The sequence below is a fragment of the Somniosus microcephalus genome, chromosome 2 (assembly GCF_052327205.1).
Source record: "Somniosus microcephalus isolate GS21.2 chromosome 2, FLI_Smic_1.0, whole genome shotgun sequence".
Classification (NCBI taxonomy): domain Eukaryota; kingdom Metazoa; phylum Chordata; class Chondrichthyes; order Squaliformes; family Somniosidae; genus Somniosus; species Somniosus microcephalus.
Genome location: NC_140988.1, coordinates 379,755,539 through 379,778,453, shown reverse-complemented (window position 1 = coordinate 379,778,453; position 22,915 = coordinate 379,755,539). Strand labels below are relative to the sequence as shown.

The 22,915-nt window shown below is 50.2% G+C and overlaps 1 protein-coding gene across 6 annotated transcripts in view; it reads left to right on the top strand.

Annotated features, from left to right (window-relative positions):
- Positions 1 to 22,915, top strand: part of dysf (dysferlin, limb girdle muscular dystrophy 2B (autosomal recessive)) — a 456,546-nt gene that overhangs the window by 300,541 nt on the left and 133,090 nt on the right. For all 6 annotated transcript variants that reach the window (XM_085975973.1, XM_085975981.1, XM_085976004.1 and 3 more), the window contains 2 exons: positions 4,750 to 4,840; positions 5,945 to 6,022. In XM_085975973.1, coding sequence (XP_085832099.1) covers positions 4,750 to 4,840; positions 5,945 to 6,022 — 169 coding nt within the window. The remainder of the gene's footprint in view (positions 1 to 4,749; positions 4,841 to 5,944; positions 6,023 to 22,915) is intronic.

The following is a 22,915-nucleotide window of genomic DNA, read 5'->3' as shown; positions in this document are numbered from 1 at the left end:
GCGGGGGGTGCTGGGAATGTGGGGGGTGTATGGGAATGTGGGGGGTGTATTGGAATGTGGGGGGTGTATGGGAATGCGGGGGGTGTATGGGAATGCGGGGGTGCTGGGAATGCGGGGGGTGCTGGGAATGCGGGGGGTGCTGGGAATGTGGGGTGTGTATGGGAATGCGGGGTGTGTATGGGAATGCGGGGGTGCTGGGAATGCGGGGGGTGCTGGGAATGTGGGGGGTGTATGGGAATGTGGGGGGTGTGCTGGGAATGTGGGGGGTGTATGGGAATGCGGGGTGTGTATGGGAATGTGGGGAGTGTATGGGAATGCGGGGGGTGCTGGGAATGTGGGGGGTGTATGGGAATGTGTGGGGTGTATGGGAATGTGGGGGGTGTATGGGAATGTGGGGTGTGTATGGGAATGCGGGGTGTGTATGGGAATGTGGGGAGTGTTTGGGAATGTGGGGGTTGTATGGGAATGTGGGGGGTGCTGGGAATGCGGGGGGTGCTGGGAATGCGGGGTGTGCTGGGAATGTGGGGTGTGTATGGGAATGCGGGGTGTGTATGGGAATGTGGGGAGTGTATGGGAATGTGGGGGTGTATGGGAATGTGGGGGGTGTATGGGAATGTGGGGGGTGTATGGGAATGTGGGGGGTGTATGGGAATGTGGGGGGTGTATGGGAATGTGGGGGGTGTATGGGAATGTGGGGAGTGTATGGGAATGTGGGGGGTGTATGGGAATGTGGGGAGTGTTTGGGAATGTGGGGAGTGTATGGGAATGTGGGGAGTGTATGGGAATGTGGGGAGTGTATGGGAATGTGGGGGGTGTATGGGAATGTAGGGAGTGTATGGGAATGTGGGGGGTGTATGGGAATGTGGGGGGTGTATGGGAATGTGGGGGGTGTATGGGAATGTGGGGGGTGTATGGGAATGTGGGGAGTGTATGGGAATGTGGGGGGTGTATGGGAATGTGGGGAGTGTATGGGAATGTGGGGGGTGTATGGGAATGTGGGGAGTGTTTGGGAATGTGGGGAGTGTATGGGAATGTGGGGAGTGTATGGGAATGTGGGGAGTGTATGGGAATGTGGGGGGTGTATGGGAATGTGGGGGGTGTATGGGAATGTGGGGAGTGTATGGGAATGTGGGGGGTGTATGGGAATGTGGGGAGTGTTTGGGAATGTGGGGAGTGTATGGGAATGTGGGGAGTGTATGGGAATGTGGGGAGTGTATGGGAATGTGGGGGGTGTATGGGAATGTGGGGAGTGTATGGGAATGTGGGGGGTGTATGGGAATGTGGGGAGTGTTTGGGAATGCAGGGGTGTTTGGGAATGTGGGGAGTGTTTGGGAATGTGGGGAGTGTTTGGGAATGCAGGGGTGTTTGGGAATGCGGGGGGTGTTTGGGAATGTGGGGGGTGTTTGGGAATGCGGGGGGTGTATGGGAATGTGGGAGAGGCTGTCTATGGGAGTGCGAGTGGTGTATGGAAATGCGGGGTCGATTTTTAACCTGGGGTGGTGGGGGTGTCGTTGGTGGGTGGTGGGGGGGGAGGGGATTTCGGCTTCGGCAGGGAGCTGACCGGCACCATCAGAAGTCCAGACGCGGCTGGGCGGATTTCAGTCGGCGGTGATATCTGGCCGTCCCGGTGAGCACCTGTTTGCGGCTGCGTGGGAGGTGTTCGGGCAGGGGGAGGGGCCTCTCCGGCCCCATCCCCGGTGAAGCTGGGATGCCAAGTGCCAGCGTTTAATGATGTTTGCCTGTGAGGAATGGCAGGGCCACCGGTGAGAGTCCTCCACTGTGTACATTGGCTTCAGACTGGGGGGCAAGGAGTGCCTGTGGAAAGTTATTAATTGGTGTACTGTGAGAGTTAGTTGAGGTGGTTGGTGTGGAGAGCAGTCTCTCCAGGACGGAAATACAGAGATCTAGGGATACAGACCACGCAAACACAATAAACAAGTAAACTAGCAGAGAACGGTCGAAGAAAGGTGAATAAAACCTCCCTGCATCTGAGAGACACAGAACAGCTTTATGAACTATTCCTCACCTACACACACACACACACACGCACACAACAACTTTTATTTATACAGTGCCTTTAACATAGTAAAATGTCCCAAAGCGCTTCACAGGAGAGTTATCAAACAAAATTTGACAACGAGCCACATAAGGATATATTAGGGCAGGTGACCAAAAGCTTGGTCAAAGAGGTAGGTTTTAAAGAGCGTCTTAAAGGAGGAGGGAGAGGTAGCGAGGCAGAGAGGTTTAGGGAGGGAATTCCAGAGCTTAGGGCCTTGGCAGCTGAAGGCACGGCCACCAATGGTGGAGCAATGAAAATCTGGGATGCACAAGAGGCCAGAATTAGAGGAGCGCAGAGATCTCGGGAGTCGGGGGGGGGGCGGCAGGGCGGTTGTGGGGCTGGAGGAGATTACAGAGATAGGGAGGGGCGAGGCCATGGAGGGATTTGAAAACAAGGATGAGAATTTTAAATTCGAGGTGTGACATGAATCAGTCATTCATTGAAGAAAGACTTATGAAATAATACTGAGCGGCCTGCGGGTGACGCTGTCCAGGGAGAGTATAAATACTCGGGCACGGGCCCAGCTTGCGCAGGACATTCTTAACAGGAACTAGTGAAGGACACAACTAGACCTCCATGTTGTAAAACAGTTGATTAAAGCTTTGTTTAATGCTTAGACCAAGTGCCTAGTAGTTTTCTTACATCAAGGTGTGGTTTAAGTGTAGGTCAGCGAGCACAAGGGTGATGGGTGAATGGGACTTGGTGCGGGTTCGGACATGGGGCAGCCGAGTTATTGGATGACCTCAGGTTTACGTAGGGTAGAACGTGGGAGGCCGGCCAGGCGTGCGTTGGAATAGTGTCAAGTCTCGATGTAACAAAAGGCGCACGCACATGCACAAGTGTGCAGACTCGCACACGCACACACGCATGTGCCAAAACACACACACATGCACCAAAACACACACACATGCACCAAAACACACACACATGCACCAAAACACACACACATGCACACTCAAGTGCACACCCACAATCCTCAAATTAGTGACCCTAAACATAAACAACCACACAGTCCTCAGGCTAGACGCACACAAACGTACACACCGCACACAATCCTCAAATCACAAAACCTCACACACCCGGGCAGAACATGGGAGCAAAAAGGACCGATTTCGGGCGTCACATCCCGTGCCTGTGTCACGAGCGCCGCCGTATTGGTGCAGGCGCCCCGGGCGGCCGCCTAAAGCAGGCGTTAGGCCCCCTTTGCTTATGTTAACTGGAGGCCTAGCGCCTGTGGAAGGAGCCCTCTGTAAATTTTGAGTACGATGAGTGGAGCAGGTTGTCGGGCAGGCCCGACCCGTTTGGGAGTCTTCAGAAGCCCCAAGCAGCCGGCACCGGAAGGGAAAGTATTTTTACAATTGACATGATAAAAAATATAAACCTACCCGTGGAGCCAGGAGGAGCAGGAGCGATTGACCCCCCGACCCTCTGTTCACAGTCCCACTCCAGAGACTTGAACGCAAAAATCCAGGCTGTCACTCCCAGCACAGCGCTGAGGGAGTGCTGCACTGCCAGAGGTGCCGTCTTTTGGATGAGGCATTAAACCGAGGCCCCGTCTGCTCTCTCAGGTGGACGTAAAAGATGAAGAGCAGGGCGAGTTTTCCCCGGTGTCCTGGGGCCAATATTTATCCCTCAATCAACATCACTAAAAACAAATTATCTGGCCATTATCACATTGCTGTTTGTGGGAGCTTGCTGAGCGCAAATTGGCTGACTGTAGAACTGTACCCAGCAGGGGTCAGAGCCTCGAGAGAGAGAGAGAGAGAGAGAGAGAGAGAGAGAGAGAGAGAGAAGAGGAGAATCGAAAAGAACTAAGGTGAGTTTATTGCTAAGAATGCTCAGAGAGCCTTGCCCTCCGACGGATTGTGACTGCGGTGTAAGAAACAGTTATTAGATTCATGGATGAAGTTTGACTCTTAGAACAGAAATTAAAACTGCAGTTAGGAATAAATGGGGGAAGTATCAGCAAGGTCAAATAACAAACACTGAAAGGCCTGAAAGTGATAAGGGGATCGTAAAATGCAAGACAACACAGGGTGGTGGTACCATAGCTAGACAAAATGAAGCCGAAAAGTCATAAAATGTCCTTAAAGAAACATAACAAAACATTCCTCAGAAAGATAAGAGAAAGGCCTCGTCAGCCAGGCAGAAAGAGGCAGTGAGAAATGTCTTCCCGCACCACACTTGGATTATAGATGATTGACACTAGATGGATCACAGCCCACCGAAATAACTATAAGAATAGAGGGCTGAGAGTGGGAATCAGACAGCGAGGGGCGAAGGCTTCTTCGAGGTGGAAATCAATGCTGGCTCAGGCCTAACACCTTGACTAAGTTTAGCCTCTGAGGTGGATCAATGCTGGCTTATGCCCAACACCTCCAACAGCTCGGGGGACGAATCAACAGACTGATGCGCTGACTGCAGAGACTTGCTGACCCGAGACCTCCACGCTGCCTCATCAGACATCCAACCAACCATCCGTCCGGTCGTGGCATTCCGCTTCGGGAGTCGTAGATCGCTCTCTACTGTCACGGGTTGTATGTCTATTATACTCAGCATAAACCATACGTAATATCTGATTATGCTTTAAAACTGTAGCTCTTTAATCAAAGCCTTGCAACTTCTAAAGCCCTGTTGGGTAATCTGTGTGTGAGCCTGTGATCCTAATCTTACTGCGGTCTGTTTTACAGGGTGGAGTTACAGATGACAAGAATGAGGAGAAGTCCTTGACCACCCTCAACCTGGGTGTGAATACACCCACCGTCTCCTGTATCTTTGACTGTAAGTACAGCGGGTCCTGCTCCCGTGTCGCTGTGAGTTTGTGCAGGGAGGTGTGCGTGAGTCTGTGTGTGTATATGTGTGTGTGAGTCTGTGTGTGTATATGTGTGTGTGAGTCTGTGTGTGTATATGTGTGTGTGAGTCTGTGTGTGTATATGTGTGTGTGAGTCTGTGTGTGTATATGTGTGTGTGAGTCTGTGTGTGTATATGTGTGTGTGAGTCTGTGTGTGTATATGTGTGCGTGAGTCTGTGTGTGTATATGTGTGCGTGAGTCTGTGTGCGTGTGAATCATAGAATCATAGAAATCTACAGCACGGAAGGAAGCCATTCGGCCCATCTTGTCCGCGCCGGCCGACAAAGAGCTCTCCACCCTAATCCCACTTTCCAGCTCTTGGTCCGTAGCCTTGTAGGTTACGGCACTTCAAGTGCATATCTATTCCTTTCTCCCTCGTGTTTATCTAGCTTCCCCTTAAATGCATCTGCACTATTTGCCTCAACCACTCCCTGTGGTCGCGAGTTCCACACTCTAACCGCTCTCTGGGAAGAGGTTTCTCCTGCGACTGAGATGAGGAATTTCTTCACTCAGAGGGTGGTGAATCTTTGGAATTCTCTGCCCCAGAGGGCTGTGGATGCTGGGTCGTTGAGTATATTCAAGGCTGAGATCGATAGATTTTTGGACTCTAGGGGAATCAAGGGATATGGGGATCGGGCGGGAAAGTGGAGTTGAGGTAGAAGATCAGCCATGATCTTACTGAATGGCGGAGCAGACTCGAGGGGTCGAATGGCCGACTCCTGCTCCTAATTCTTATGTTCTTATGTAACTGGCCTGAAGTGGCCTTGCACATCGCTTGGTTAAATCAAACCGATTGAAGAAGAAGGTCCATCGCCACCTTCTCAGGGTAACAAGGTGATGGGCAATAAATGCCGGCCTTGCCAGCGAGGCCCACATCCCGAGAGTGATTTTATGTTTAAAAACATTCATCTGATGGGGTGAAAATTGTAATTTCAGTTCCCATGTCCTGCCCTTCGGAGAAACGAGGCAGAGAAGGAAAAAAAAAAATCATGGACGGTCAGTTTCTGAACTAAGGGATTTCCTTTCTGTTTCAGATGGGACCAGATACCACCTCCGCTGCTACCTTTATCAAGCAAGGGACCTGATCGCGATGGACAAGGACAGCTTCTCCGGTACGTTTCATCGCACGCACGGTCTGTAATCGTCTAGACGCAGCGCCCGGCAGATCTGGCGAACTTATCAACACAAGTGGTCAACCTCACACAAGTTTGAAATTGTTTTTATTCCTTTGTTCTCTGTTGGCAGGATGGCAGGAATGACGTATGAGGAGAGATTGGGTCGATTGGGCTTGTATTCGCTGGAGTTTAGAAGAATGAGAGGGGATCTCATTGAAACTTAAAAAATTCTGACAGGACTAGACAGACTAGATGCAGGAAGGATGTTCCCGATGGCCGGGGAGTCCAGAACTAGGGGTCACAGTCTAAGGATAAGGGGTAAGCCATTTAGGACAGAGATAAGGAGGAATTTCTTCACCCAGAGAGTGGTGAACCTGTGGAATTCTCTACCACAGAAGGCAGTTGAGGCCAATTCATTAAATATATTCAAGAAGGAGTTAGATATATTTCTTAAGGCTAAAGGGATCAGGGGATATGGGGAGAAAGCAGGGACAGGGTACTGAATTTGTATGATCAGCCATGATCTCACTGAATGGCGGAGCACTTCCCCTTCGCCCAATCTATTGCCATTCAGAAAATAATCTGCCTTCCTGTTTTTGCCACCAAAGTGGATAATCTCACATTTATCCACGTTATATTGCATCTGCCATGTTTCTGCCCAATCACCCAACATGTCCAAATCATCCTGGAGTTTCTCGACATCCTCCTCACAGCACACACGCCCACCCAGCTTTGTGTCGTCTGCAAATTTGGAGATATTACATCTAGTTCCCTTGTCTAGATCATTAATATATATTGTGAATAGCTGGGGTCCAAGGACCGATCCCTGCGGTACCCCACTAGTCACTGCCTGCCACTCGGAAAAAGACCCGTTTATTCCAACTCTTTGCTTTCTGTCTGCCAACCAGTTCTCTATCCAAGTCAATACCTTGCCCCCAATCCCATGTGCCTTAACTTTACACGCTAATCTCTCATGTGGGACCTTATTGAAGGCCTTCTGAAAGTCCAGATACACCACATCCACTGGTTCTCCCTTACCTATTTTACCAGTTACATCCTCAAAAAATTCCAGTAGATTAGTCAAGCACGATTTATCTTTTGTGAATCCATGTTTACTTTGTCCGATCCTGTCACTGTTTTCCAAGTGCTCTGCTACTACATCTTTTACAATGGTTAGGCACTTGAGAGAAATAAACTTGCAGAGCTATGGGGATAGAGCGGGGGAATGGGACTGACTGGATTGCTCTACAGAGAGCCGGCATGGACTTGATGGGCTGAATGGCCTCCTTCTGTGCTGTTATAACTCTATGGGGGAGAAATTTGGTTGATTTGCGCCTCCCGAGGGTGCAAATGGGGCGCAAAGCAACTAGCGCACATGCGCGGCGATGTTTGCGCCGCTCGCGCATTTGACCAGACATTTTGCAGCAGCGCTAAACACTACCGCCACGATCTCCTGCGCCCACAGGTCGTGACATCAGTCGAGCGTGCAATGCCCCGGTAGCGCCCCGGACCGGATATTGAGTGGTGCCCCCTGCCTTACCGCCTGCCGCTAGCAACGACAGGTTGAGGGGAGCGTTTTGCAGTCAGGAAGGGACTGGGGGGGCGCTATTTAAAGGCGGCAGCTTCCTGCCTTTTTTTGTCGGCGACATTTTTGCACCACGCATTCTGAGAGAGAGAAAGACTTCTGGAGAGATTCAACGCTGTGTGAAGGAGTTTTGGGTACTGAGCAGCACTTTGCAGGTTCATTTTGATTTGACCTTCCTTGCATCGGTTTAGAAGAGATATGGGGGCTGCACTCTGAGTTCTTTCCCTGGGCCTCTCCATTGTTCTTTCCAGCAGATTTGATGTGCAGGTCTCTCCAGGCCGAGATTCAGGGCTGCAATGAGCAGGGTATGGATGGAGAGCAAGATCGACCCTCCCCTTTAAGAACTGGCCGGCGCCAGTGTGTCTGTGTTCCATTGCTGACTGACATCACATGAGCTTCGCCAGCGCTCTGAGATAACGGGCCAGAAATTGGTGAACGGGGCTTGCCGCGCGTGCAAGCCCCGTATATGCACTTACCCCGCGCTACTGCCGATCAGCTCCAGGGACGCCTGGACTTGGTGTTTGAAAAAGAAGAATCCCGGGCAGCGTATGACGTCACGCCGCCCAGGAGTGCAGCCAGCGCGAAGCCAGGAGCGTGCAGTGCAAGTGAGACACGCCCCTTGAGGTCTCAGTTTCACTGGACACGCCCCCAATGTTTCTGTCAAGCTGCTAAGCATTTTTACATGCAAAGCAGCAGTTTAAATAGGTTTTTGGAAGTTTTTTGAAGATTTTGGTAACTTTTATAAACTTTTTAAAATGTTTACATTATTTTGAGTAATCTGAAGTAGTTTTAAAGAGAATTAAAGCAATTTAAAGACTTTTAAAAGCCCTAAAAGAATTTTTTTAATTCCATTTATTTATTTAGCAATGTCGTCGTCATACGTGTCTTCACACTGTTCCCTTTGGGGAACTGTATGAAGTGGTGGAAGGATTTATGGCCATGATTAACGCTCATTCCGTGACCGTAACCATCTTTGAACCAGCCATTCGGGCGGTTAGTCCTATGGCGGGAGGGTTTTACGGGCTCCCACAAGCTATACAAGGAGGGGGGCCACCCACACTCACGGACGCAAATATCCCACTGGATGTCAACCCAGAATTTAGAGCCGGAGCTCCGACTCCACTTGCCGGGACTGTCTGGAGCGGGGTTCGAAACCCTACCCTGATCTGGCCCAGCGGCGGGGATCCTACCGCTATGACAAAGGCCCAATCCGATTAGCAACGTGAAATGGCAGCATAGGGCTCCAGTCACGGGGAGGGAAAAGGCGCAGGAAACGTATGGGTGTCACCTTTTGTGCGGAGTGGGCCTTTTGTGTAGCAGTAAGCATCCCCGCCGCTGGGCCAGAAGGAGTAGGGTTTTGAACCCCACTCCAGACAGTCCCGGCAAGTGGAGTCGGAGCTCCAACTTTAAATTCTGGGTGGACATCCAGCGGGATACTTGCGTCCGTGGGTGTTGGTGGCCCCCCCCCCCCTCAGATGGGTTGTGGGAGCCCGTAAAACCCTCCCGCCATAGGACTAACCACCCTAATGGCTGGTTCAAAGATGGTTACGGTCACGGAATGAGCGTTAATCACGGCCATAAATCCTTCCACCACTTCATACAGTTCCCCAAAGGGAACAGTGTGAGGATACGTCCGATGATGACCTCTTGCGCAATGCACCTCCTTGGACCCTCAGTCGCAGATGCGAGGGGGCAAGTCGTGCAATTGTTAAATTTTTCATTTTATTGACATGTAAAATGTTAGCCCAGTAATTCCCTTCCAAATGCGCGAGTACTGTCGTGCTACTTACGCATCTGGCCGGATGAAATGCCGGTTTTCAGCATGCACAGTGCATGTGGGGAAAACCGGCATTTCCTGTCCCCTGAACGAAGGGGTTCAGAGGCAGAACGCGTGCGACTGCACATGCAGCGCGTGCGCAGTATAATTCGCCGCTTTCATTAATGCTTTCAGTGAGGTCCAGTCATTACAACTTACACATGAAAAAAGCATGGGTACAGTTGCTCCAGAGGCTGCGGAGGAAGATATTTATTATCGTGGAGCTTCTGAAAGTATGTATGTCTGTATATATTCCTTTGCGTATTATGTATATATTCCTTTACTTATGTGTATGAATGTATTATTTAATTATGACTTTCAGAGAAAGTAACTTATTGGAAAATCATAATTAAAAACATACATTCATACACATTAGTAAAGGAATATAAAACATACATAAATATACGTAAAGGAATATATGTGGACATACATACATAACTCATTCTCACATTCCATTCACACAGCCACAATTGCTCCTTCTACCTACCGTTCTGAAAACCCTTTAAAAAAAAAAAAATGTTAACTTTAAAACTTACTTAAAATTTCTTAAAATAACTTCCCTCCCTTTCCCAAACAAAAATATTGCATTTCAGAAGCTCCACGATAAAATATATCTTCCTCCGCAGCCAATGAACAACTTTACACTTGCTTTTTTCAAGTGTAACTTCTAAGGACTTACCCTCACTGAATCCATCATTGAAATCCACAAAGTTCACTGCGCAAGCGCTGCCTGTGCAGTCGCACGCGCTGTGAATAGACCTCGGGTCTGGAAATGCCGGCGTTCCCCGCATGCGCTGTTCCTGCTGAACGCCGGCATTTCCAACGGCCAAATGCGTGAGTACCCCGACCGTACTCACGCTTCTGGCCGCGAATTTCTGGCCCAAGGCCTCGCTCCTCGGCCTTTGCGCCTTAAGAGAGGTGTGTAGCGCCTGATTTAGCGCGCCAATCACCTCCAGGGATGATAGAAGCCAAGTTTGCAGTCGGAGGCGATACAGGAAGCTCTTTGGTATCCGGCACCGACGGGACCGGTGTGTTGCCGGTTGATTAAAAATTCCAGATGACGGCGAGGGTTATCTACCGAGGCTATTTTTAGCAAACAAAAATAAGAAAATCAAGAAATGTGCAGTATACAGCAATTGGGTACTCACCTACAGAATGTTGTGTTAAATGGATGGTGGAAGATGCTTGATTAAGTACAGTACTGCCAGTTGAGGGTAATCCATAACTCTTTAATTACTTAACAGTAAAACAAAACTTATAGAGTAAACGACTGTATACAGCGCGGGAGAGTCAGACTCCTGTTATTGAGGCGTTCGGACTTCCGATGCGCCAAGAAGCCGAGTAGTGGCAGTTTGGAGAACTACCCCCCCACTGACTAACTCGGCCACCGTGGGAGACTCGGACTCGGCAACATTTCCGGTTATTGAGGCGTTGTTTTCGGAGTGAGAATTTTGCCGGTTAATGGAGAATTCCGGATATTTAGGTGCCGTTTAAACGAGAGTTTCCTGTAATTAGCATCAGGCGCTAAACTTTGCGCCCGGCCGATAATCGCGCCCCAAACAGGGCAATACCAAATTTCTCCCCCTCTGGACTCTATGAAATGGGCTGAAGGGCCTTTGTCATCGGAAGCGACCGTGTGATCTAGCTGTGTACATTATATTGGCCCAGAAATTCGGGTCTCCACGGGTGAGTACGCATGGGGTTCTCACCCGTAGGCCCAATGGAAGTGCCGGTTTCCTGCATGCACTGCGCATGCGCGGGAAACCGGCACTTCTGTTCTCCTTAACGAAGGGGTTCAGAGGTCGAACGCATGTGCAGGAGAGGCTGCGCGTGCGCATCGAACTTCGTTCTTTTTTCCAGGTTTTCCCGGGAGGCTAAGTCTCCAGAATTTACACATTTAAAAAGTAGGCGTAAGGCCTGCTTTTTACAAGGTAAGTGGTGAATTAATTAAAATTAAAACATTTTTTCCACAGGTTTATTATTTTTAAATACTTTAAAGCAAGGTAAGTGACGTAATAAAGACTCACGACGCATTTGGCTGTACATAGAGCAAGGCTTTAATCGACTTGTAACAAAACATGGAGGTCTAGTTAGTAGTCACTAGCTTCCTGTTTCCAGACTGTCTTTGGCCAAGGTGGGCCCACGCCCAAGTATTTATACTCCTCGGGTGGTGCCCTCAGCTGCCCGTTCAGTAGTACTTCTGTAGAAGTTGCGATTTATGACAGTAAGTTTATTTTTAGCCCCGTTAGAAAATGGTTATTTTTTTCAAAAATTTAAATTATTGTTTAAAATAGTTATTTCATGTAATTTATAGTTTATTTAAAAAATGTGATTTTTAAAGAAATTTATTTGAAGATTTAGTGCTGTTTTGGAGCTGTAGTATTTATAAGTTTTGACAGGCCTTCCTGTCAATCTTATGAATGGGCATTCCCTGCTCCGACTGGCTCCCCATGGCCCACGTGATCCCAGGGGCCGCATCGAACTAACTGCGCCCCTGGGATACGCAAGCACTGCGCGCCGGCAGTTGGAGCAGGCACAGGATCGGAATTCCACGGGGGCCCACAGCTCAACGGCCAGCGCGCTAGGTAAGTGCAGGTCGGGGGCTTACACCCGCGGGAAGCCCCCGACCCGAATTTCTGAGCCATTATGTGTTAAAATATTTAAGTATCTGATCTTTTATTTTTGAGCTTTAAAACCAGGAGCCCCAAATCCCAAGCCTTAGGCCGTGAATTTCCTCAGCGCTATTCCGGCTGTCATTTCGGCGCAAGCTGGGTGCAAGTGGAGTTTATGAGGAAATTTCCCGGCCATTGTCTAAACTCACGTTACAGCACCGAAGGAGGCCGTTCGGCCCATCGTCCTGTGCCGGCTCTTTGTAAGAGCTGCGCGATTGATGTCCCCCACCACCCTCTGCCCCAGCACCCACCCCCCCTTCCACCTCTTATTTCCCCAAAGGTTTCCAGGAAACAGACAGGGGTCATTGGGGAAAGTGGGAGAATCTGTGGATGGTTCCCAATGGCCTGAACCCCCCCTCCCGACTGCTGATGAGAATGAGGTCAGCTGTGTTGTGGGGCGGGGGGGGGAGAGGGGGAAGGGGAGAGAAGAAAGCAGCGCCCCCGTGTTCATCTATGAAATCTAGGCATGGCCCTGTTCATTGCGAAGCTTTGAGTGTAATCTATTCTAACAAGCTGAGTCCTGCGCCAAGGGTACTTCACATGCTGAAGATGACAGGCAGCCACTCTTTAATTAATATTTGCTCTCAAGATGTGGGTGACAGAAGAACATAAGAATTAGGAGCAGGAGTCGGCCATATGGCCCCTCGAGCCTGCTCCGCCATTCAATCAGATCATGGCTGGTCATCGACCTCAACTCCACTTTCCCACCCGATCCCCATATCCCTTGATTCCCCAAGAGTCCAAAAATCTATCGATCTCAGCCTTGAATATACTCAACGACTGAGCCTCCACAGCCCTCTGGGGCAGAGAATTCCAAAGATTCACCACCCTCTGAGTGAAGAAATTCCTCCTCATCTCAGTCTTAAAGCTAGGCTGACACTCCAGTGCAGTGCTGAGGGGGCGCTGCACTGTCGGAGGTGCCGTCTTTCGGATGAGACGTTAAACCGAAGCCCCGTCTGCTCTCTCAGGTGGATGTAAAAGATCCCACGACACTATTTCGAAGACGAGCAGGGGAGTTCTCCTTGGCATCCTGGCCAATATTTACCCCTCGACCAGCAGCACTAAAACAGATTATCTGGTCGTTGTCACATTGCTGTTTGTGGGAGCTTGCTGTGCGCAAATTGGCTGCCGCGTTTCCCACATTACAACAGTGACTACACTTCAAAAAGTACTTCATTGGCTGTAAAGCGCTTTGAGACGTCCGATGGTCATGAAAGGCGCTATAGAAATGCAAGTCTTTCTTTCTTTTTAAACAGCCGACCCCTTATCCTGAGACTATGCCCCCTGGTTCTAGACTCTCCAGCCAGGGGGAAACAACCTCTCAGCATCTACCCTGTCAATCCCCCTCAGAATCTTGTATGTTTCAATGAGATCACCTCTCATTCTTCTAAACTCCAGAGAGTATCGGCCCATTCTACACAATCTCTCCTCATAGGACAACCCCCTCATCCCAGGAATCAATCTAGTGAACCTTCGTTGCACCGCCTCCAAGGCAAGTATATCCTTCCTTAGGCCCAATCTGCACAATCTCTCATCATAGGACAACCCTCTCATCATAAGAACATAAGAAATAGGAGCAGGAGTCGGCCATTCGGCCCTTCGAGCCTGCTCCGCCATTCAATGAGATCATGGCTGATCTTCTGCCTCAACACCATTCATCGGCCCTATCGCCATATCCCTTGAAACCCTTACTAGTCAGAAATCTATTGACTTCTGTTTTAAATATACCCAATGACTGAGCCTCCACAGCCCTCTGGGGTAGAGAATTCCAAAGATTCACCACCCTCTGTATGAAGACATTTCTTCTCATCTCAGTCCTGATTGGCCTACCCTTTATCGTGAGGCTGTGGCCCCTGGTTCTAGGCTCCCCAGCCAAGGGAAACATTCTCCCAGCAACCACCCTGTAATAATTTTGTATGCTTCAATGAGATCCCCTCTCATTCTTCTGAATTCAAGAGAATACAGGCTTAGTTTACTCAATCTCTTCTCATACGACAGTCCTGCCATCCCAGGAATCAATCTCATAGAAACATAGAAACATAGAAGATAGGAGCAGGAGTAGGCCATTCGGCCCCTCGAGCCTGTTCCGCCATTTAATGAGATCATGGCTGATCATCCAAATTCAGTATCCTGTCCCTGCCTTCTCCCCATATCCCTTGATCCCTTTAGCCTTAAGAAATATATCTAACTCCTTCTTGAATAGATTAAATGAATTGGCCTCAACTGCTTTCTGTGGTAGAGAATTCCACAGGTTCACCACTCTCTGGGTGAAGAAATTCCTCCTCATCTCAGTCCTAAATGGCTTACCCCTTATCCTTAGACTGTGACCCCTGGTTCTGGACTCCCCTGCCATCGGGAACATCCTTCCTGCATCTAGTCTGTCTAGTCCTGTTAGAATTTTATAAGTTTCAAAGAGATCCCCTCTCATTCTTCTAAACTCTAGCGAATATAAGCCTAATCGACCCAATCTTTCCTCATACATCATTCCTGCCATCCCAGGTATCAGTCTGGTGAATCTTTGCTGCACTCTCTCCATGGCAAGAACATCCTTCCTCAGATAAGGCGACCAAAACTGCACACAATACTCAAGGTGCGGTCTCACCAAAGCCCTGTACAACTGAAGCAAGACATCCTTGCTCCAGTACTCGAATCCTCTCGCTATAAAGGCCAACATACCATTTGCCTTCTTAACCGCCTGCTGCACCTGCATGCTTACCTTCAGCGACTGGTGCACAAGGATACCCAGGTTTCGTTGCACTTCACCTTTTCCCAATCTATTGCTGTTCAGATAATAATCTGTCTTCCTGTTTTTGCCACCGAAGTGGATAACCTCGCATTTATCCACATTATACTGCATCTGCCAATCACCCAACCTGTCCAAATCATACTGGAGTTTCTCTGCATCCTCCTCACAGCACACACGCCCACCCAGCTTTGTGTCATCTGCAAACTTGGAGATATTACATCTAGTTCCCTCGTCTAGATCATTTATATATGTTGTGAATAGCTGGGGTCCTAGCACCGATCCCTGCGGTACCCCACTCGGAAAAATACCTGTTTATTCCAACTCTTTGCTTCCTGTCTGCCAACCAGTTCTCTATCCAAGTCAGTACCTTGCCCCCAATCCCATGTGCCTTAACTTTGCATGCTAGTCTCTTAGGCGGGACCTTATCGAAAGCCTTCTGAAAGTCCAAATACACCACATCCACTGGTTCTCCCTTACCTATTCTACCAGTTACATCCTCAAAAAATCTCGTGAACCTTTGTTGCCCCGCCTCGAAGACAAGTATATCCTTCCTTCGGTACGGAGACTGGCATGCAATGTTCCCTGTATGCTGTGTGGCCCCGCAGCACTCTGCAGCTCCCGCGCAGCCAGTGCCGCAGCTTTTAAATAGGACAAACCGCGCAGGCGTGGTATTTTGAATGCCGCCTCAAAAAAATTAAAAGGAACATTGCCTGCAAGGCCACATTAATTGCCCCTCCTTCGTTGTTCGGAGGGCAGTTAGGCGTCAACCATGTGGTTTGGGACTGGAGTCGGAGTGGCTGTGAATACTAAGTAATTCTAAGTAATGTAAATTACATGAGGTCGGATCTCGCCATGGGCAGTTTGAGAATTTGAATTCAGTTTCGAAAAATAAATAAATCTGGAAACGAAAAGCTGGGGTCGGTAGAAGTGACCATGAAGCTGTCGGATTGTCATAACCCATCTGGTTCACGAATGTCCTTTAGGGAAGGAAACCTGCCGTCCTTACCCGGGCTGGGCCGATATGTGACTCGTGTGATTTACTCTCAGCTGCCCTTGAAGTGGCCGAGCGCTCCATTGTACAGGGCAACTAGGGAAGGGCAATAAATATCGGCCCTGCCAGCAACACCCACATCCCGCGATTGAATAAAAATTGAAGAGCCCTGTGAAGGGGTATAGCTCGACAGACTGGTGGAGCCTCACCTTACGCGAGACCCAACACAGTTGGCTGCAGGGTATTTAGCAGCGGGGGGAAGGGGCAGGAGGGCCAAATGGCTGAGACTGATCCAGACCTCACTTGGCACTGAGGCTAACTGCCTCTCTCAAACTGCTGTTAAATCAGCCAACTCAGCACAGGCTGAGACGCCAACAGTGCCGGAGCATGTGTGTGTCTGCGCGTGTGTGTCTGCGCGTGTGTGTCTGCGCGTGTGTGTCTGCGTGTGTGTCTGTGTGTGTGTCTGTGCGTGTGTGTCTGTGCGTGTGTGTCTGTGCGTGTGTGTGTGTGCGTCTGTGTGTGTGTGTCTGTGCGTGTGTGTCTGTGCGTGTGTGTCTGTGCGTGTGTGTCTGTGCGTGTGTGTCTGTGCGTGTGTCTGTGCGTGTGTGTCTGCGTGTGTGTGTGCCTGTGTGTGTCTGTGTGCGTGTGTCTGTGTGCGTGTCTGTGTGCGTGTCTGTGTGTGTGTGTCTGTGTGTCTGTGTGTGTGTGTGTCTGTGTGCCTGTGTGTGTGTCTGCGTGTGTGTGTGTCTGTGTGCGTCTGTGCGCGTGTCTGCGCGTGTGTCTGTGCGCATGTGTGTGTGTCTGTGTCTGTGTGTCTGTGTCTGTGTGTCTGTGTCTGCGTGTGGTGTGTGTATGTGTGCACGTGCATGCACATGTGTGCATGTGTGTGAGCATGTGTGTGAGCATGTGTTTTTGTGTGTTTGTGCGGGACCAGCTTTTCCAATGTGAATTTTCACGCATGTGCGAAGCTTTGAATGGGCCACGCAGCCCATTAAAGGGACCGCGCACCCAAATATGAAATTTGGTGGAAATTGCGCATGTGTCTGTGTGCATGTGTGTGTGTATGTGTGTGTCTGTGTGTGTGTCTGTCTGTGTGTGCCTGTGTGTGTGTGTCTGTGTGTGTGTCTGTGTGTGTCTGTGAGTCTGTGGTGTGTGTCTGTCTGTGTGTGTCTGTGTGCGTGTCTGTATGCGTGTGTGCGTGTGTGTGTGTGTGTGTCTGTGTGCGTGTCTGTGTGCGTGTCTGTGTGCGTGTCTGTGTGTGTCTGTATGTGTGTGTGTGCGTCTGTGCGTGTGCGTGTGTGTCTGTGTGTGTGTGTGTGTGTGTGCGTGTGTGTCTGTGTGTGCGTGCCTGTGTGTGTGTGTGTGTGTGCGTGTGTGTGTGCGTCTGTGTGTGTGCGTCTGTGCGTGTGCGTGTGTGTCTGTGCGTGCCTGTGTGTGTGTGTCTGTGTGTGTGTGTGTGTGTGTGTGTGTATCTCAGTGCCACGCCCTGGACAGTGCAGTTGCTCACTGAGCTCACAGAGGGCATCACCAGACTTTAGACAATGAAGAGGTCGATTGCCTCTTGTTCGTAATACTTCGAGTAACTTCAGTTGCTGAAAAAAACGATGTCAGTTCATCAGCTTGTGTGCACCGCTTGAAAAGAAGGTTTTAAAGACCAGTTGTGTCGATTCTGCTTCAGCTTCCTATTTGCAGTCATATCTAACTGTTTATTTAAATATTTTAGCAAAGGACCGGCAGGTCTGTCTCAGGCAGTTTCCAAAAAAAGCCTTCACTGCCGCCCAACAATCAGTCACTGCCCGAGTGGAAACACATGGCGTCTCCGCACTCTGCTCATTGCAAGTCCAAGCTCGCCCACGGAAAGGGACACAGATTGACAGCAACCATAAGGCAGGCACCAACAGGGGAAATATGGTTTTAATAACCCCCTATCGAGAGGTTTCGCCCGTGATTGCCACACGGAGCCCTGCCTCGAGGGCTCTGTGGAATCAAACCGCCCAGTTGGTCCTCTCATCAATTCGATTGGCATTCTCGCCTTTTCAGCGATGCGTGAAGCAATGTCAGACTCCCGGCGAGCCAGCAAGTCGTGAAAGAAAGGAAGAAAGAAAGAAAGAGTGAACTTGCATTTGTACCGCACCTTTCTCGGCCTCAGGAAGTCGCCAAGCCCTTTATGGGCAATGAAGTGTTGTAATCTGAGGAAGGATGTTCTTGCCATGGAAGGAGTTCAGCGAAGATTCACCAGGCTGATACCTGGGATGGCAGGAATGACGTATGAGGAGAGATTGGGTCGATTGGGCTTCTACTTGCTGGAGTTTAGAAGAATGAGAGGGGATCTCATTGAAACTTATAAAATTCTAACAGGACTAGACAGACTAGATGCAGGAAGGATGTTCCCGATGGCGGGGGAGTCCAGAACCAGGGGTCACAGTCTAAGGATAAGGGGTAAGCCATTTAGGACTGAGATGAGGAGGAATTTCTTCACCCAGAGAGTGGTGAACCTGTGGAATTCTCTACCACAGAAGGCAGTTGAGGCCAATTCATTAAATATATTCAAGAAGGATTTAGATATATTTCTTAAGGCTAAAGGGATCAAGGGATATGGGGAGAAAGCAGGGACAGGGTACTGAATTTGGATGATCAGCCATGATCACATTGAATGGCGGAGCAGGCTCGAGGGGCCGAATGGCCTGCTCCTGCTCCTATCTTCTATGTTTCTATGTAATGTAGGGAAACGCGGCAGCCAATTGGCGCACGGCAAGATCCCACCAACAGCAATGTGATAATGAACAGATTGTCTCTTCCGACGCACTCCTGGCTGGCCTTCTACGTTCTCTACCCAACGTAAACCTGAGATCATCCAAAACTCGGCTGCCCGTGTCCTAACTCACACCAAGTCCCGTTCACCCATCACCCCCTGTGCTCACTGACCTACACTGGCTCCCGGTTAAGCAACGCCTCGATTTCAAAATTCTCATCCTTGCTTTCAACACCCTCCATGGCTTTCCCCCTCCCTGTCTCAGGATTCTCCTTCAGCCCAACAACCCTCCGAGATCTCCGCGCTCCTCAAATTCTGCCCTCTTGAGCATCCATTATTTTAATTGCTCCACCATTGGCGGCCGTGCCTTCATCTCCCTGAGGCCCCTAAGCTCTGGAATTCCCTCCCTAAACCTCTCCGCCTCTCTACCTCTCTCAATCCTTTAAGACGCTCCTTAAAACCTACCTCTTTGACCAAGCTTTTGGTCACCTGCCCTAATTTCTCCTTCTGTGGCTCGGTGTCAAATCTTGTTTGATTACGCTCCTGCGAAGCGCCCTGGGATGTTTTATTACGTTAAAGGCACTGTACAAGTTGTTGTTGTTGTGGTGATGTGGGTTGAGGGATAACTATTGGCCAAGACACCGCCCCTGCTCACCTTCGAAAAAAGTGGCCATGAGATCTTTTACGTCTCTTTGAAATGTATAAAATTCTAACGGAACCAGACAGACTAGATGCAGGAAGGATGTTCCCGATGGTGAGGGAGTCCAGAACCAGGGGTCACAGTCTGAGGATAAGGGGTAAGCCATTTAGGACAGAAATGAGGAGGAATTTCTTCACCCAGAGAGTGGTGAACCTGTGGAATTCTCTACCACAGAAGGCAGTAGAGGCCAATTCATTAAATATATTCAAGAAGGAGTTAGATATATTTCTTAAGGCTAAAGGGATCAATGGATATGGGGAGAAGCATAGAAGATAGGAGCAGGAGTAGGCCATTCGGCCCCTCGAGCCTGCTCTGCCATTCAATGAGATCATGGCTGATCATCCAAACTAAGTACCCTGTCCCTGCCTTCTCCCCATATCCCTTGAAGGCAGGGACAGGGTACTGAATGTGGATGATCAGCCATGATCTCATTGAATGGTGGAGCGGGCTCGAGGGGCCGAATGGCCTACTCCTGCTCCTATCTTCTATGTTTCTATGTCTCATCTGAAAGACGGATCCACTGTGCCAGCACAGCGCAACAGAGGAAATAAAAAACATCTCTTGCTCCTGGGCTTGGGAGAGTCCCAACGTCACTCAGGAGATTAGCCCTGTCAAGGAGGGCTGACTCCATGCCAGAGAGTTTATCCACCACTTCCTCAGGCACAGTGAATCGCCACTTTATACATTCTCGGTATGTGGGCGTCGCTGGCAAGGCCGGCATTTAGTGCCCATCCCTCGTTGGCCCTCAATAAGTTGGTGGTGGTGAGCCGCCTTGTTTTTGAACCGTTGCAGTCCTTGTGGTGACTGAATGGCTTCCCACTGTGCTGTATGATTCCATTCTATGATTGACAGCAGGACCAGCCATTCACAGAGGGGACCACTGCTTCCTGTTTGGTCCCTGGTTCTGGCCGCACTGTGTAAATGTAGGACCCCTTACTTAAACAGACGGGGAAACTTTCAATATATCGGACTGCGCTGCGGTGGGGAGGCGGGGGGATGTCAAAGCTAGGCCTTAGAAGAAAAAAGACTATGTGGTGAGCCACTGCACCAACCACTGCCCCTTGTGATGTGGGTCTAAATCTGATCTCTTGAGAGAGTGTTCAGCCGTGGCTCAGTGGGTCATGAACTCTCACCTCTGAGTCAGAAGGTCATCAGTTTAAGTCCCACTCCAGAGGCCTGACCATGTAATCCAGGCCGACACTCCCAGTGCAGTGCTGAGGGAGCGCTGCACTGTCGGAGGTGACGTCTTTCGGATGAGACGATAAACCGAAGCCCCGTCTGCTCTCTCAGGTGGATGTAAATGACCTTTTGAACCAGTGCTGTTGGGTAGGGCGTTCCAAGGTTTTGATCCAGCGGCAATGAAGGAACGGGGATAAATGTCCAAGTCGGGATGCAACAACCGATTATATAGGCAGACATTTTGCGCACAGCAAGGTCCCACAATGAAGTTATGAAGGGGTTGATCTGTTTTTGGACAGAGCGGTCTGAGGGAGGGACGTTGGCCAATGTTGATCTTCAAATGGTGCCGTGGGATCTTTAGCAGTGACCTACGAGGGGAGATGGGGTTTTGGTGCAATGTCTCGTTCAAAAGGCCGAAGACATTTGCATCACTGGCCTTCTGTTGGTAAAGTGTAAGGGGAAAAAATTGGGTTGCGTTGCGCCGAGCGGGCGATAACGGGACGCAAAACCCCAAGCGCCTGGGCGCGGCGCCACTAACGCCTCCCGTGAAATTCAGCGGGAGGTTAGCGGCGGTGGTAGCCGGTAGCGCCCCGCGGTGCTGCGCCTCCGGTGATGATGTCATTGCCATGCGCAGCGCCCAGCTCGCGCCCTGGCCGCAAACTTGGCTCACGCCCCTGACCTACCATCGGACACTGTGACAGGGTCAGGGGGGTATGCTTGCGGCCGCGGCGACGATAATTACAGGGCAGGTGCCGGGCGGCCATTTCTTTTTTGGGGCCGCCTGCCAGCACCTGCCCCCTCTGACCTCCCCCCGTGGGGTGCCGGCCGCGATCGTGCAGCCCGGCGCTCCTCTTGAGTGCCGGGCTCTTTTCCCGGCACCCCGCTCCCCGGTGGTCCAGCAGGGCCCCAGCGTGCGCTGCGCTAGGCCACGCCCCTTTAATCAGGGGAGGGAGGCCTGCAGTACCGCGGTGCTACGATCCGACCCGCGTGGCGCTGCTGCACGAAGCGCCGCGATATTCCATGGGAGCGCCCCAAGAGGGAGGGGGAGCGCTTCCAGTAGCCCTGCCTCCTGCTTGGGGCACTACCATTCACTTTTGGGCATGGGGGTGAAGTTAGCGCCCCAAGCGGGGCGCATCCCAGTTTTTCCCCCTAAGGATTTAAAAATGTATTCTCAGGACATTGGCGCCGCTGGCAAACCCGGCATTTATTACCCTGAGGAGGTGGTGGTGGGCCCTCTTCCTGAACCACTGGTAGCAGTGTCACAGGACTGAGTGTCTCGCTCGGCCACTTCACAGGGCGGTTAAGAGTCAACCACGTTGGTGTAGGACTGGAGTCACCTATAGGCCCAGACCTTGTAAAAGAAAATAAAAAGAGAACTTGCATTTCTGTCGCACCTTTCACCACCTCAGGAAGTCCCAAATCGCTTTACAGCCAATGAAGTACTTTTGAAATGTAGTCACTGTTGTATTGTTCCTTCAGCTGCCAAGGCCCTAAGCTCTGGAATTCCCTCCCTAAACCTCTCTACCTCTCTCTCCTTTAAGACGCTTCTTAAAACCTCCCTCTTTCGCCAAGCTTTTGGTCACCTGCCCTAATATCTCCTTATGTGGCTCGGTGTCAAATTTTGTTTGTTAACGCTCCTGTGATGCACCTTGGGACGTTTACTATGTTATAGGCACTATATAAATACAAGTTGTTGTTGTTGTAATGAAGGAAACATGGCAGCCAATTTGTGCACAGCAAGCTCCCACAAACAGCAATGTGATAAAGACCAGATAATCTGTTTTTTAGTGATGTTGGTTGAGGGATAAATATTGGCCCAGGATACCGGGGAGAACTCCCCTGCTGTTCTTTGAATTACTGGCCGTGGGATCTTCTAGGTCCACCTGAGAGAGCAGACGGGGTCTCGGTTTAACGTCTCATCCGAAAGACAATAGATTCCCTCAGTACAGCTCTGGGAGGGTCAGTCTGGATTCTGTGCTCAGGTAAGGATGGCAGGTTTCCTTCCCTGAAGGACACAGTTGGGTTTTTACCACAATCCCACAGCTTCACGGTCTCTTATGCTGAATCCAGATATTTTGAAAACTGAATTTAAATTCCCAAACCGCCTCGTGGTGGGATTTGAACTCGCGATCTTCGGGATTTACTAGCCCTGTAACATAACCTCCTGCGGTGCAGCGGCGATGTCCTAGGTTGGTCAAGCTTCAGTTGCAGAAGGTTCCTGTTATGATTTGCCACTTCTGTGTTTGAGTCAAAGCTTTCCTTTGTCTGTTGGGTGCAAGGGTCCTATGAGAAGGGAGTTTGAGCTGTCTGAACCTACTGCACTGGACACAGGCCCTCAGCACCAACTTTCCCCTAACTCGGCATTTATTGGCAATCTCGCTCACAGAGGCCATTCATGTGGGTGATGGGGAAAACAAATGTAGCATTGGGGATGTTATTCCTGCCAAAC